General features: G+C 41.3%; 1 protein-coding gene across 3 annotated transcripts in view; it reads left to right on the top strand.

Annotated features, from left to right (window-relative positions):
* The window catches only part of DTWD1 (DTW domain containing 1), a 44,530-nt gene extending 31,043 nt beyond the window's left edge, over positions 1-13,487 (top strand). For all 3 annotated transcript variants that reach the window (XM_069766043.1, XM_069766042.1, XM_069766044.1), the window contains one exon: positions 13,115-13,487. In XM_069766043.1, the coding sequence (XP_069622144.1) occupies positions 13,115-13,344 (230 nt within the window). In that variant the 3' untranslated portion in view covers positions 13,345-13,487. The remainder of the gene's footprint in view (positions 1-13,114) is intronic.
* The last annotated feature ends 324 nt before the right edge of the window (positions 13,488-13,811 follow it).

Consider the following 13,811-nt stretch of genomic DNA (forward strand, 5'->3'; position numbering starts at 1 on the left):
AAGCTGTGCCCCACATATAATGCTCTGCACCGTTCATTATGGCCCCATAGATGCTCCATAGAAAGCTGTGCCCCATATAGAATGCTCTGCACCGTTCATTATGGCCCCATAGATGCTCCATAGAAAGCTGTTCCCCATATATATTGCTCTGCACTGTTGATTATGGCCCCACAGATGCTCCATTTATAATGCTGCTGCAATAAAAAAAAAATCACATACTCACCTCTCAGGACGCCGGCGCTTTCAATATTTACCTGCTCCTCGTGCGGCTCCGTCTGCAGCACTGACGCTCAGCAGAGGGCGCGCACTGATTACGTCAACACGCCCTCTGAACTGAGCGTCACAGCCAGAGGAGAGGACGCTGCAGACGGAGCCGCACCGGAGCGAGGAGCAGGTAAATATCGCGCAGCGCTGTGCTCCCCGTATACTTACCTGCTCCTGGTGCGGTCCCTGCAGTCCCTGGCTTCCCCGGTGCTTCATCTTCTTCCTGTATTGAGCGGTCACAGTTACCGCTCATTTACAGCAATGAATATGCGGCTCCACCCCTATGGGAGGTGGAGCCGCATACTCATTTCTGTAATGAGCGGTGCCATGTGACCACTCAGTACAGGAAGAATCTGCAGCGTCGGGGAAGCCAGGGACTGCAGGGACCGCACCAGGATCAGGTAAGTATAATTACACAGCCCCTGCTCCCCCTCCCCTGCCGACCTCCCGGTATATGACTCGAGTATAAGCCGAGAGGGGGACTTTCAGCCCCAAAAAATGGGCTGAAAATCTCGGCTTATACTCGAGTATATACGGTATATATTATATATATTTTTGCTATTGTCCATCTGTCAGTCCATTATTTTGTGTGTTAAATTTTATCACTGTGGCATTTCGTTCAACTTCACAATTGTGTTCCACTTGTTGATTCTTCACCAAAAATTTACATTTAGTATCTTTATGTTTGAAACATGATATGTGGGAAAAGGTTGAAAAGTTCCAGGGGGCAGAATACTTTCGCAAGGCATTGTATATTGGCCACTGAAATGCCATATCTTTTTAAAAATTTCAATTTGCACAATCCTTTCCATAGTTTGTATTTTCCAAAATTGGATACCTTCTCCAGGGTTTTGTTGTATTTTCTTTTTTTTTTTTTTTTAAACATGAAACCTCTGAAATTGTTGGCCGATTTTGAGCAATTCACCAAACTTGGCCTTGAATGTGCATGATGTTCTTTCACTTCTGATCCCGGTCAAATGTCCTTTGAAAAGATTAGGTAGTGTATGTATCACAGGGATACAGAACATAATATTTAGTAAATTTTCGTTTATCATCCGCGTGAAATGGCACGGCCAAGTGCTGTCCTTTTTACTTTATTTTATTGGACAGCACTCGGACCAGTGGAGTGTCACAGATTTAATCATGGATCCATGAAAATCATAGATCAAAGAATGAGATCCATGAAACTCTGATTTGATTTTGAGGATCAGAATAGGGCACACTTAGTGGATCTGTCTGCTCTACTACAAAAACAATGGACAGCGGACATTTACATGGATGTTTGAATGCACTTTTAGGATGGATTCAGATATCTGCATGAATGTTACCAGCTGTGAAAAATAGTATCATTTGAGACAGATTTTTTTTTGCTCTTAGGTTTTTTCTCATCTCTTCTTCCCTGAAGCAGATAGTGTTTGAACATTTTTGATCTATTGACTCTTAACTATGCATTTGTTAAAAATGGATGAAACCAGGTTGGAAAACTGAAGTACAAAGTATGTTTTCCTAGGTTCATCTGTGTCTCCCAGATTCCGATAGACTTTAATGGTTGAGTCTTAGCCACAAAATGGGTGAGATTAAAACATACTCTTAAATATTACGGAGCAGAAACGCAGGTTGTTAAAAGTGATGTGTGTTTTGCTGAATGTTACTCTACAAGTCAGTGTTTGGTCTGTAAAAAAGTAAAAAACCCGCTTTTATCCACGTAAAACAGCTTAAAAACAATTCAAGCCCGTTCCTTAATTGCTGTTTTTTGTTCATTCTGTTTCCCTCCAAAAAATTATAAAATGTTAGTTACCCCCAAATGGCATCATTAGAAACCTCAGCTCATTCTGCTGAAAGCAAATGCGCAGGTCTGTCGTCTGTTAATGAAAAAATTATTTTGCAGATTATTAGTAGCTTAGAGATGCTTGTAAAAGACATGGACTTAAAAATCAAGTAAAGTTCACTCTCACAAAGCCAAATTTCCCTCCATTCTGAGCCATGCATCATGCCCAAACTGCAGTTAAAATTGACATCTATGGCATTGATGTAAAGGTGAGAACCCACATAAAGGAGTTCTCAAGGATGTAATAATGATGGTCAGTGCCTGGGGCAAGAGCGACCACTCCATGCACAGAGCGGTTACTGCAACTGTGCTGGCGCCACCCCTATCACTGGAAGCCAAATGGTGCCGGAGGGAATAAAGTTAATTTCTTCTCAGCAGCGGAGCTCGTAGTGCAGATTATCCCCATATCTGAAGGTTAATAGCACTATTTTACATGACCAGTTCCCTTTAGGGGTTTAACCCCTTTACCCCCAAGGGTGGTTTGCATGTTAATGACCAGGCCAATTTTTACAATTCTGACCACTGTCCCTTTATGAGGTTATAACTCTAGAATGCTTCAACGGATCCCACTGATTCTGACATTGTTTACTCGTGACATATTATACTTCATGATAGTGGTAAAATTTCTTTGATATTACCTGCGTTTATTTGTGAAAAAAACGGAAATTTGGCGAAAATTTAGAAAAGTTCGCAATTTTCCAACTTTTGAATTTTTATGCAATTAAATCACAGAGATATGTCACACAAAATACTTAATAAGTAACATTTTCCACATGTTTAGTTTACATCAGCACAGTTTTGGAACCCAAATTTTTTTTTTTTAGGAAGTTATAAGGGTTAAAAGTTGACCAGCAATTTCTCATTTTTACAACACCATTTTTTTTAGGGACCACATCTCATTTGAAGTCATTTTGAGGTATCTATATGATAGAAAATAACCAAGTGTGACACCATTCTAAAAACTGCACCCCTCAAGGTGCTCAAAACCACATTCAAGAAGTTTATTAACCCTTCAGGTGTTTCACGGGAATTTTTGGAATGTTTACGTAAAAATGAACATTTAACTTTTTTTCACAAAAAGTTTACTTCAGCTCCAATTTGTTTTATTTTACCAAGGGTAACAGGAGAAAATGGACCCCAAAAGTTGTTGTACAATTTGTCCTGAGTACGCCGATACCCCATATGTGGGGGTAAAACACTGTTTGGGCACATGGCAGAGCTCTGAAGCGAAGGAGCGCCATTTGACTTTTCAATGCAAAATTGACTGGAATTGAGATGGGACGCCATGTTGCGTTTGGAGAGCCCCTGATGTGCCTAAACATTGAAACCCCCCACAAGTGAAAACATTTTGGAAAGTAGACCCCCTAAGGAACTTATCTAGATGTGTGGTGAGCACTTTCACCCATTAAGTGATTCACAGAAGTTTATAATGCAGAGCCGTAAAAATAAAAAATCATATTTTTTCACAAAAATGATCTTTTCGCCCCCAATTTTTTATTTTCCCAAGGGTAAGAGAAGAAATTGGACCCCAAAAGTAGTTGTACAATTTGTCCTGAGTATGCTGATGCCCCATATGTGGGGGTAAACCACTGTTTGGGCGCATGGCAGAGCTCGGAAGGGAAGGAGCGTAATTTGGAATGCAGACTTAGATGGATTAGTCTGCAGGCGTCACATTGCGTTTGCAGAGCCCCTAATGTACCTGCAGAGCCCCTAATGTACCTAAACGGTAGAAACCCCCCAAAAGTGACCCCATATTGGAAACTAGACCCCCCAAGGAACTTATCTAGATGTGTTGTGAGAACTTTGAACCCCCAAGTGTTTCACTACAATTTATAACGCAGAGCCGTGAAAATAAAAAATCTTTTTTTTTCCACAAAAATTATTTTTTTAGCCCCCAGTTTTGTATTTTCTCCAGGGTAACAGGAGAAATTGGACCCCAAAAGTTGTTCTCCAATTTGTCCTGAGTACGCTGATACCCCATATGTTGGGGTAAACCCCTGTTTGGGCACACGGGAGAGCTCGGAAGGGAAGGAGCACTGTTTTACTTTTTCAACGCAGAATTGGCTGGAATTGAGATCGGACGCTATGTCGCGTTTGGAGAGCCCCTGATGTGCCTAAACAGTGGAAACCCCCCAATTATAACTGAAATCCTAATCCAAATACATCCCTAACCCTAATCCCAACGGTAACCCTAACCACACCCCTAACCTTGACACACCCCTAACCCTAATCCCAACCCTATTTCCAACCATAAATGTAATCCAAACCCTAATTTTAGCCCCAACCCTAACCCTAACTTTAGCCCCAACCCTAACTGTAGCCTTAACCCTAGCCCTAACCCTAATGGGAAAATGGAAATAAATAAATTTTTTTAATTTTTCCCTAACTAAGGGGGTGATGGAAGGGGGTTTGATTTACTTTTATAGTGGGGTTTTTAGAGGATTTTTATGATTGGCAGCTTTTTACGCTTTTTACTGCAAAAAATATTTTTTGTGTTACCACATTTTGAGAGCTATAATTTTTCCATATTTTGGTCCACAGAGTCATGTAAGGTCTTGTTTTTTGCGGGACGAGTTGACGTTTTTATTGGTTACATTTTCGGGCACGTGACATTTTTTTATCGCTTTTTATTCCGATTTTTGTGAGGTAGAATTACCAAAAACCGGCTATTCATGAATTTCTTTTGGGGGAGGCGTTTATACCGTTCCGTGTTTGGTAAAATTGATAAAGCAGTTTTATTCTTCGGGTCAGTACGATTACAGCGAAACCTCATTTATATCATTTTTTATGTTTTGGTGCTTTTATATGATAAAAACTATTTTATAGAAAAAAATAATTATTTTTGCATCACTTTATTCTGAGGACTATACTTTTAATTTTTTCGCTGATGATGCTGTTTGGCAGCTCGTTTTTTGCGGGACAAGATGACGTTTTCAGCGATACCATGGTTATTTATATCCGTCTTTTTGATCGCGTGTTATTCCACTTTTTGTTTGGTGGTATGATAATAAAGCGTTGTTTTTTGCCTCGTTTTTTTTTTTTTTTTTTTTTGTATATACAGTGTTCACTGAAGGGGTCAACTAGTGGGACAGTTTTATAGGTCGGGTGGTTACAAACGCGGCGATGCTAAATATGTGAACTTTTATTGTTTTGTTTTTTTATTTAGATAAAGATATGTATTTATAGGAACATATATATTTTGGGGGGTAATTTTTTTTTTTTTTTTTTTACACATGTGAATATTTTTTTTTCACACTATAACATTGCCCCAGGGGGGGCATCATGTTATAGTGTAAGATCGCTGATCTGACACTTTGCTGTGCACTGTGTCAGATCAGCGATCTGACGTGCACTCTGACGTGCACTCCAGGAGGCTTCCCGGCGCCTGCTCTGAGCAGGCGCTGTGAAGCCACCTCCCTGCAGGACCCAGATGCCGCGGCCATTTTGGATCCGGGCCTGCTGCAGGGAGGAGGAGGTAAGAGACCCTCGGAGCAACGCGATTACATCGCGTTGCTCCGAGGGTCTCAGGGAAGCACGCAGGGAGCACCCTCCCTGCGCGATGCTTCCCTATACCGCCGGAACACTGCGATCATGTTTGATCGCATTGTGCCGGGGTTAATGTGCCGGGGGCGGTCCGTGACCGCTCCTGGCACATAGTGCCGGATGTCAGCTGCGATAGTCAGCTGACACCCGGCCGCGCTCCCCCTGTGAGCGCGGCCGATCGCTATGACGTACTATCCCGTCGAGGGTCAGATAGTCCCAGTTCACCTTGACGGAAAATGTCTTGACCGTTAATTTGTTAAAGGGAACCTGTCACCCCCAAAATCGTATGTGAGCTAAGTCCACCAGCATCAGGGGCTGATCTACAGTATTCTGAAATGCTGTAGATAAGCCCTCGATGTATCCTGAAAGATGAGAAAAGAGGTTAGATTATACTCACTAAGGGGTGGTCCCGCTGCGATCCCGTCCGATTGGCGTCACGGTCCTGCGCTTCCCATCTTCTTACGATGACGTCTTCTTCTTGTATTCACGCTGCGGCTCCGGCGCAGGCATACTTTGTCTGCCCTGTTGAGGGCAGAGCAAAGTACTGCAGTGTGCAGGCGCCGGGAAAGGTCAGAGAGGCCTGGCACCTGCACACTGCAGTACTTTGCTGTGCCCTCAACAGGGCAGACAAAGTATGCCTGCGCCAGAGCCGCAGCGTGAATACAAGAAGAGGATGTCATCATAAGAAGATGGGAGGCATCGGACCGCGACACCCATCGGACAAAACTGCCCACCCAGGTGCGTATAATCTAACCTCTTTTTCTCATCTTTCAGGATACATCGGGGGCGTATCTACAGCATTCCAGAATGCTGTAGATAAGCCCCAGATGCCGGTGGGCTTAGCTCATCTTCGATTTTGGGGGTGACAGGTTCCCTTTCATAAGTGCTGATCCTGGATGCGCTCTGGTTTTCCAGTTCTGAAAAGCAATAACGGGTTAATCTGCTTGAGATCAGTAGAAAGCTTTTTTTTTCTAAGATTAAATGAGCAAGTTTAATGCATGCAAAACAAGGCCTTGGTAAGCATAAAAAATAATTCTAAGCCAGCCAAAATTAGTATTATTTTTGCTGATCAAATAAACAGAGGAAGAATGTAGAAACAAGAATGTGTGGTTTTCCTGCCCAATTTTTGCTTTTTCTGCAAAAATGCAATTATGCAATTTTTGTTCCTGTGCTTTTTTTTTGTGCAGTAAAAAAAAATCTATAGCATTTTACATGCACAAAATTCATTCAATGAAAGTCATTTATTTGAGAAGATCATACCTGATTTCGATGGCAGATTTTATTCTTTTAAATGCTTGGTACAGTTAGCGCCAGAAATATTTGGACAGTGACTGAGCCGTCGTGATTTCGGCTCTGCATGCCAGTATTTTTTATTTACGATGAAATAACTGAGATGCAATTGAAGTGGAGACTTACGGGTTTAATTAAAGGGGCTAAACAAAAATATCCTGTGAAATGTTTAGGAATTGCAGCTATTTTTCTACAACTACTCCTTGTTTCAGGTGCTGAAACAAATGTGAAGAAAACCAAGGAGATGGTGGTGAGTTATAGAACGAAAAAGGATGATTACTTACCGATCACTATTGCTGGCCAGGAGGTGGGGATGGTTGATAGCTACAAATATTTGGGGATTCACCTTGACGGCAAACTTGATTGGAGGTATCATACGGAGAAGGTTTACAAGAAGGGAATGAGCAGACTGTACTTTCTACGGAAGCTCAGATCGTTCAAAGTGTGCAGTAAAATGCTCACAAAATGTTTTACCAGTCCGTTGTGGCAAGTGCCATCTTTTTTGCTATCATTTCCTGGGGCAATAGTGTGCGAGTAGCTGACGCTTATAAGGTCATCAAACTTGGCAAGCGCGTCTGTTGACCTCCATCTTGATTCTTTTCAGGAGATAGTGGAAGATAGGATTCAGATGAAGTATAGGGCTATAATGAACAATAATACACACTAACTATACGAGCTGATTTTGAAGCAGAAGAGCACATGCAGCAGTTGTTTAATCCTGCTTAGGTGCAAGGAGTAGAAATTCAGGAAATCGTTTGTGCATACTGCTATGGGAATATGTAACAATTTTACCCCCAGGGTTGGGATTAGGGTTAGGGGTGTGTCAGGGTTAGGGGTGTGGTTAAGGTTACCGTTGAGATTAGGGTTAGGGGTGTGTTTGGATTAGGGTTTCAGTTATAATTGGGGGGTTTCCACTGTTTAGGCACATCAGGGGCTCTCCAAACGCGGCATGGCGTCCAATCTCAATTCCAGCCAATTCTGCGTTGAAAATGTAAAAGAGTGCTCCTTCCCTTCCTAGCTCTCCCGTGCGCCCAAACAGGGGTTTACCCCAGCATATGGGATATCAGCGTACTCAGGACACATTGGACAACAACTTTTGGGGTCCAATTTCTCCTGTTACCCTTGGGAAAATACAAAACTGGGGGCTAAAAAATAATTTTTGTGGAAAAAAAGATTTTTTATTTTCACAGCTATGTGTTATAAACTGTAGTGAAACACTTGGAGGTTCAAAGTTCTCACAACACATCTAGATAAGTTCCTTGGGGGGTCTAGTTTCCAATATGGGGTCACTTGTGGGGGGTTTCTACTGTTTAGGTACATCAGGGGCTCTGCAAATGCAACGTGACGCCTGTTGACCAGTCCATCTAAGTTTGCATTCCAAATGGCTGTTCCTTCCCTTCCGAGCTCTGCCATGCGCTCAAACGGTGGTGTCCCCCCCACCCCCACATATGGGGTATCTGCGTACTCAGGACAAATTGGACAACAACTTTTGGGGTCCAATTTCAACTGTTACCCTTGGTAAAATACAAAACTGGGAGCTAAAAAATAATTTTTGTGGGGAAAATTTTTTTTTTATTTTCACGGCTCTGCGTTATAAGCTGTAGTCAAACACTTGGGGGTTCAAAGCTCTCACAACACATCTAGTTGAGTTCCTTAGGAGGTCTACTTTCCAAAATGGTGTCACTTGTGGGGGGTTTCAATGTTTAGGCACATCAGTGGCTCTCTAAACGCAACATGGCATCCCATCTCAATTCCAGTCAATTTTGCATTGAAAAGTCAAATGGCGCTCCTTCCCTTCTGAGCTCTGCCATGCACCCAAACAGTGGTTTACCCCCAAATATGGGGTATCAGCGTACTCAGGACAAATTGTACAACAACTTTTGGGGTCCAATTTCTTCTCTTACCCTTGGGAAAATAAAAAATTGGGGGCGAAAAGATCATTTTTGTGAAAAAATATGATTTTTTTTACTTTTACGGCTCTGCATTATAAACTTCTGTGAAGCACTTGGTGGGTCAAAGTGCTCACCACACATCTAGATAAGTTCCGTAGGGGGTCTACTTTCCAAAATGGTGTCACTTGTGGGGGGTTTCAATGTTTAGGCACATCAGTGGCTCTCCAAACGCAACATGGCGTCCCATCTCAATTCCAGTCAATTTTGCATTGAAAAGTCAAATGGCGCTCCTTCGCTTCCGAACTCTGCCATGCACCCAAACAGTGGTTTACCCCCACATATGGGGTATCGGCGTACTCAGGACAAATTGTACAACAACTTTTGGGGTCCATTTTCTCCTGTTACCCTTGGTAAAATAAAACAAATTGGAGCTGAAGTAAATTTTTTGTGAAAAAAAGTTAAATGTTCATTTTTTTAAACATTCCAAAAATTCCTGTGAAACACCTGAAGGGTTAATAAACTTCTTGAATGTGGTTTTGAGCACCTTGAGGGGTGCAGTTTTTAGAATGGTATCACACTTTATTTTCTATCATATAGACCCATCAAAATGACTTCAAATGAGATGTGGTCCCTAAAAAAAAAAAAAAAAGGTGTTGTCAAAATGAAAAATTGCTGGTCAACCCTTATAGCTCCCTAACAAAAAAAAAAATTTTTGGTTCCAAAATTGTGCTGATGTAAAGTAGACATGTGGGAAATGTTACTTATTAAGTATTTTGTGTGACATATCTCTGATTGCGAAATTTTCAAAATTTTTGCCAAATTTCCATTTTTTGACAAATAAACGCAGGTAATATCAAAGACATTTTACCACTATCATGAACTACAATATGTCACGAGAAAACAATGTCATAATAATAATAATCTTTATATAGCGCCAACATATTCCGCAGCGCTTTACAGTTTAACAGTTTCAAACACAACAGTCATAGGTAACAACGTTAATAATACAATAAGGCAAAATAAGACGACCCTGCTCGCGAGAGCTTACAATCTACAATGAGGTGGGGGAGACACAAAGTACAGGTGTGTATTTACAATTATGTATTTACAATGATGGTCCAGCCATCTTCAGGGGGTGGGGGGTAGAATCACCGGGATCCGTTGAAGCGTTCCAGAGTTATAACCTCATAAAGGGACAGTGGTCAGAATTGTAAAAATTGGCCTGGTCATTAACGTGCCAACCATCCTTGGGGGTAATGGAGTTAAAAAGAGGCAGCTACATATTAAAGAGTTTTAATTCCTAAACCCGTACTCCAATTAGGATGTGAATACCCTCAAATTAAAGCTGAGAGTCTGCACATTAAGTCCATATCTACTATATAATTGTCTATGGATCACTTACGTCTTTGTCTGTCTGTCTTTCTCTCTCCCAAGTTGCTGATTGGTCGCGGCAAAACAGCCACGACCAATCAGCGAGGGGCATAGTCCGGCGGGAAAATGGCCGCTCCTTACTCCCCGCAGTCAGTGCCCGCTCCGTACTCCCTTCCAGTCAGCGCTCACACAGGGTTAATGGCAGCGCTAACGGACTGTGTTATGCTGCGGTGTAACGCACTCCATTAACGCTGCTGTTAACCCTGTGTGACCAACTTTTTACTATTGATGCTGCCTGTGCAGCATCAATAGTAAAAAGATCTAATGTTAAAAATAATAAAGATCTAATGGTAAAAATAATAAATAATCGTGTTATACTCACTGTCTGTCGGCCCCTCGGATCGAGAACAGGTCTTTCGCGACGCTTCGGTGACCGCTCCATGCATTGCGATCTCGCGAGATGATGACGTAGCGGTCTCGCGAGACTGCTACGTCATCATCTCGCGAGACCGCAATGCACTCTTCAGACCGGAGCGCACGAGGAGCGTTGGTAACCGCTTCAATCCGGGGGCCAACGGAAGGTGAGTATATAACTATTTTTTATTTTAATTCTTTTTTTTAACAGGGATATGATTCCCACATTGCTATATATTACGTGGGCTGTGCAATATACTATGTGGATTGTGCAATATACTACATGGGCTGGGCAATATACTACGTGGGCTGTGTAATATACTACATGGCTGAGCAATATACTACGTGGGCTGTGTAATATACTACGTAGGCTGTGCAATATACTACGTGGGCTGGGCAATATACTACGTGGGCTGGGCAATATACTACGTGGGCTGGGCAATATACTACGTGGGCTGTGCAATATACTACGTGGGCTGTGCAATATACTACGTGGGCTGTGCAATACACTACGTGGGCTATGCAATATACTTTGTGGGCTGTGCTATATACTGCGTGGGCTGTGCAATATACTACGTGGGCTGTGCAATATACTACGTGGGCTGTGCAATATACTACGTGGGCTGTGCAATATACTACGTGGGCTGTGCAATATACTACGTGGGCTGGGCAATATACTACGTGGGCTGTGCAATATACTACGTGGGCTGTGCAATATACTACGTGGGCTGTGCAATACACTACGTGGGCTATGCAATATACTTTGTGGGCTGTGCTATATACTGCGTGGGCTGTGCAATATACTATGTGGGCTGTGCAATATACTGCGTGGGCTGTGCAATATACTGCTTGGGCTGTGCAATATACTGCCTGGGCTGTGCAATGTACTACGTGGGCTGTGCAATGTACTGCGTGGGCTGTGCAGTGTACTGCGTGGGCTGTGCAGTGTACTGCGTGGGCTGTGCAGTGTACTGCGTGGGCTGTGCAATGTACTGCGTGGGCTGGGCTATACACTCCGTGGGCTGTGTTATACAGTTATATGAAAAAGTTTGGGCACCCCTATTAATCTTAAGCTTAATGTTTTATAAAAATTGTTTTTTTTTGCAACAGCTATTTCAGTTTCATATATCTAATAACTGTTGGACACAGTAATGTTTCTGCCTTGAAATCAGGTTCATTGTACTAACAGAAAATGTGCAATCTGCATTCATACAAAATTTGACAGGTGCATAAGTATGGGCACCCTTATCATTTTCTTGGTTTAAATCCTCCTACCTACTTTTTACTGACTTACTAAAGCACTTTTTTTGGTTTTTTTAACCTCATTGAGCTTTGAACTTCAGAGCCAGGTGTATGCAATCATGGGGTGCGCATTGGTTGGATTTAGTGACGCCATTAAGGTACAGGTACTCATTTATAATCTGCCTTCATCCCCTTGCTCATATATATTGCTTGTTTTGCACAATTTTTACTTTTTGGTTTCTTACCACATTGCACATTGCACTTTTCCACATGGTGGTTGGCCATATGGCCTGGTTATATTATATTATGGGTCATTTTACTTAAACCCCATAGATATTTTTGGTGTTATATGCTTACTGTTGTTATCTTTACCGTTTTTTAGCACTTGTGGTACACACCATTTTTTATCCCTTGGTCGATTTTTTTATAAGAGTCCTGATATTAACCCTTCCCTTTTTGGCATACCTTATACCTATCCAGATTTTTATATATATTTTTGTGATTTTATATATTTTTGTGTATGCTTTTTTTATATATCCTTCCAATATGTGCATATATATATATATATATATATATATATATATGTTATTACCATTACTAATAAAGAATTATTGTGATTATACATATATCCTTGCCATGTTATTTTCTTGGAGTTAGGTCCCTAGCTCTGGTGGCTGGTTTTTACTGCTTTTGAGTGGTTTCCACTCACTTTACTTGTTTTCACTGGGGTTTCTATAAGTAAAATTTCAACACATATATTTCATCTGGTACAGATATATATTGCCCCTTTAGTGTTAACATTTTTTGTCTAAAATCTTCATGAATAAACTACATACATATTCTAGAATACCCGATGCGTTAGAATCAGGCTACTATCTAGTTGATTATATAATTGTATCTTGAATATGTTTCTGTAAACGGCTAAAATTCCAAAACTTGTCACTGTTCAAATATGTCTGGACCTACAGTAACTCTATATTTACCAATTGTCTGGATTCCCCTATAGTGATTTGAATACAGGAGGTCTCAATCTGATTAGCTTCTCTCATTTGAACATTCAAAGAATCAGTGATACTTGTAAGTCGTGTGACGACCACTCAAGCTGGCAATAGAGGGGAATACTTACAGCATGTACATTGCGCATTAACTGGATTTGGCAAACTAGTCACACACAATGACTGCAAAATTTTAGGACAAGTCCAGGAAAACCTAATAAGTCAAATAGTAATTCATATCTTTTTCTTTTTCATTCTTGTCTCACCTGCTCTAGGGTTGGTGAGTGTTGAATTGACAGAACGAAAGACTTGCTTTTGGCGACATCAGAAAGGATCACCTGAGACTTACCTTTCAACAATAGAAGCAATTTACTACTTTATGGTGGACTTTCATATGCAGATCCTAGAGAAGGACTACAATGGCGACTACGACAATCTCCTTTTTTTCTTCTCTTTTATGTACAAACTTGTCAGAGATGCCAAGCAGGCTGCTGGAAAGTTGTAGCGCAATTTATGGACAAGTAATTTAGGAATTGGTTATATGGTCATCAACATAAATGTGTACGTTTTGTATCCATATTTAATCCCTTATTTTCCATTAAAAACAAGGATTGCCAAGATGAATAATAAAACCATTTTATTCTTTAACATATTTGTTTGTGTTTTTTTTCTTACATATTTTAACTAAAGCACCACTCCAACATTTTTTTTATTGCACCAGTGAAGGGGTGCTGCTAACATAAGGTCCCAGCACCTAATATTTTTCTCACTACACACTCTGTTCAGCTCATCCCGACTATGCCATCTTTTGACTACAACTTCTGACTGACCAGAAGTCTGAGGTAACAGTCACAAGCTCTCAGTGTAGGTCTATTAGATCCCGAACGTGGCTGTCATAGACCTGCATTGAAAAGTGACCTTCTCCTTACTCCAGCAAACACGAGCGATCTGGCAGGTCACAAACTGGTGGAG

This window comes from Ranitomeya imitator, chromosome 4 (genome assembly GCF_032444005.1).
Source record: "Ranitomeya imitator isolate aRanImi1 chromosome 4, aRanImi1.pri, whole genome shotgun sequence".
Lineage (NCBI taxonomy): Eukaryota > Metazoa > Chordata > Amphibia > Anura > Dendrobatidae > Ranitomeya > Ranitomeya imitator.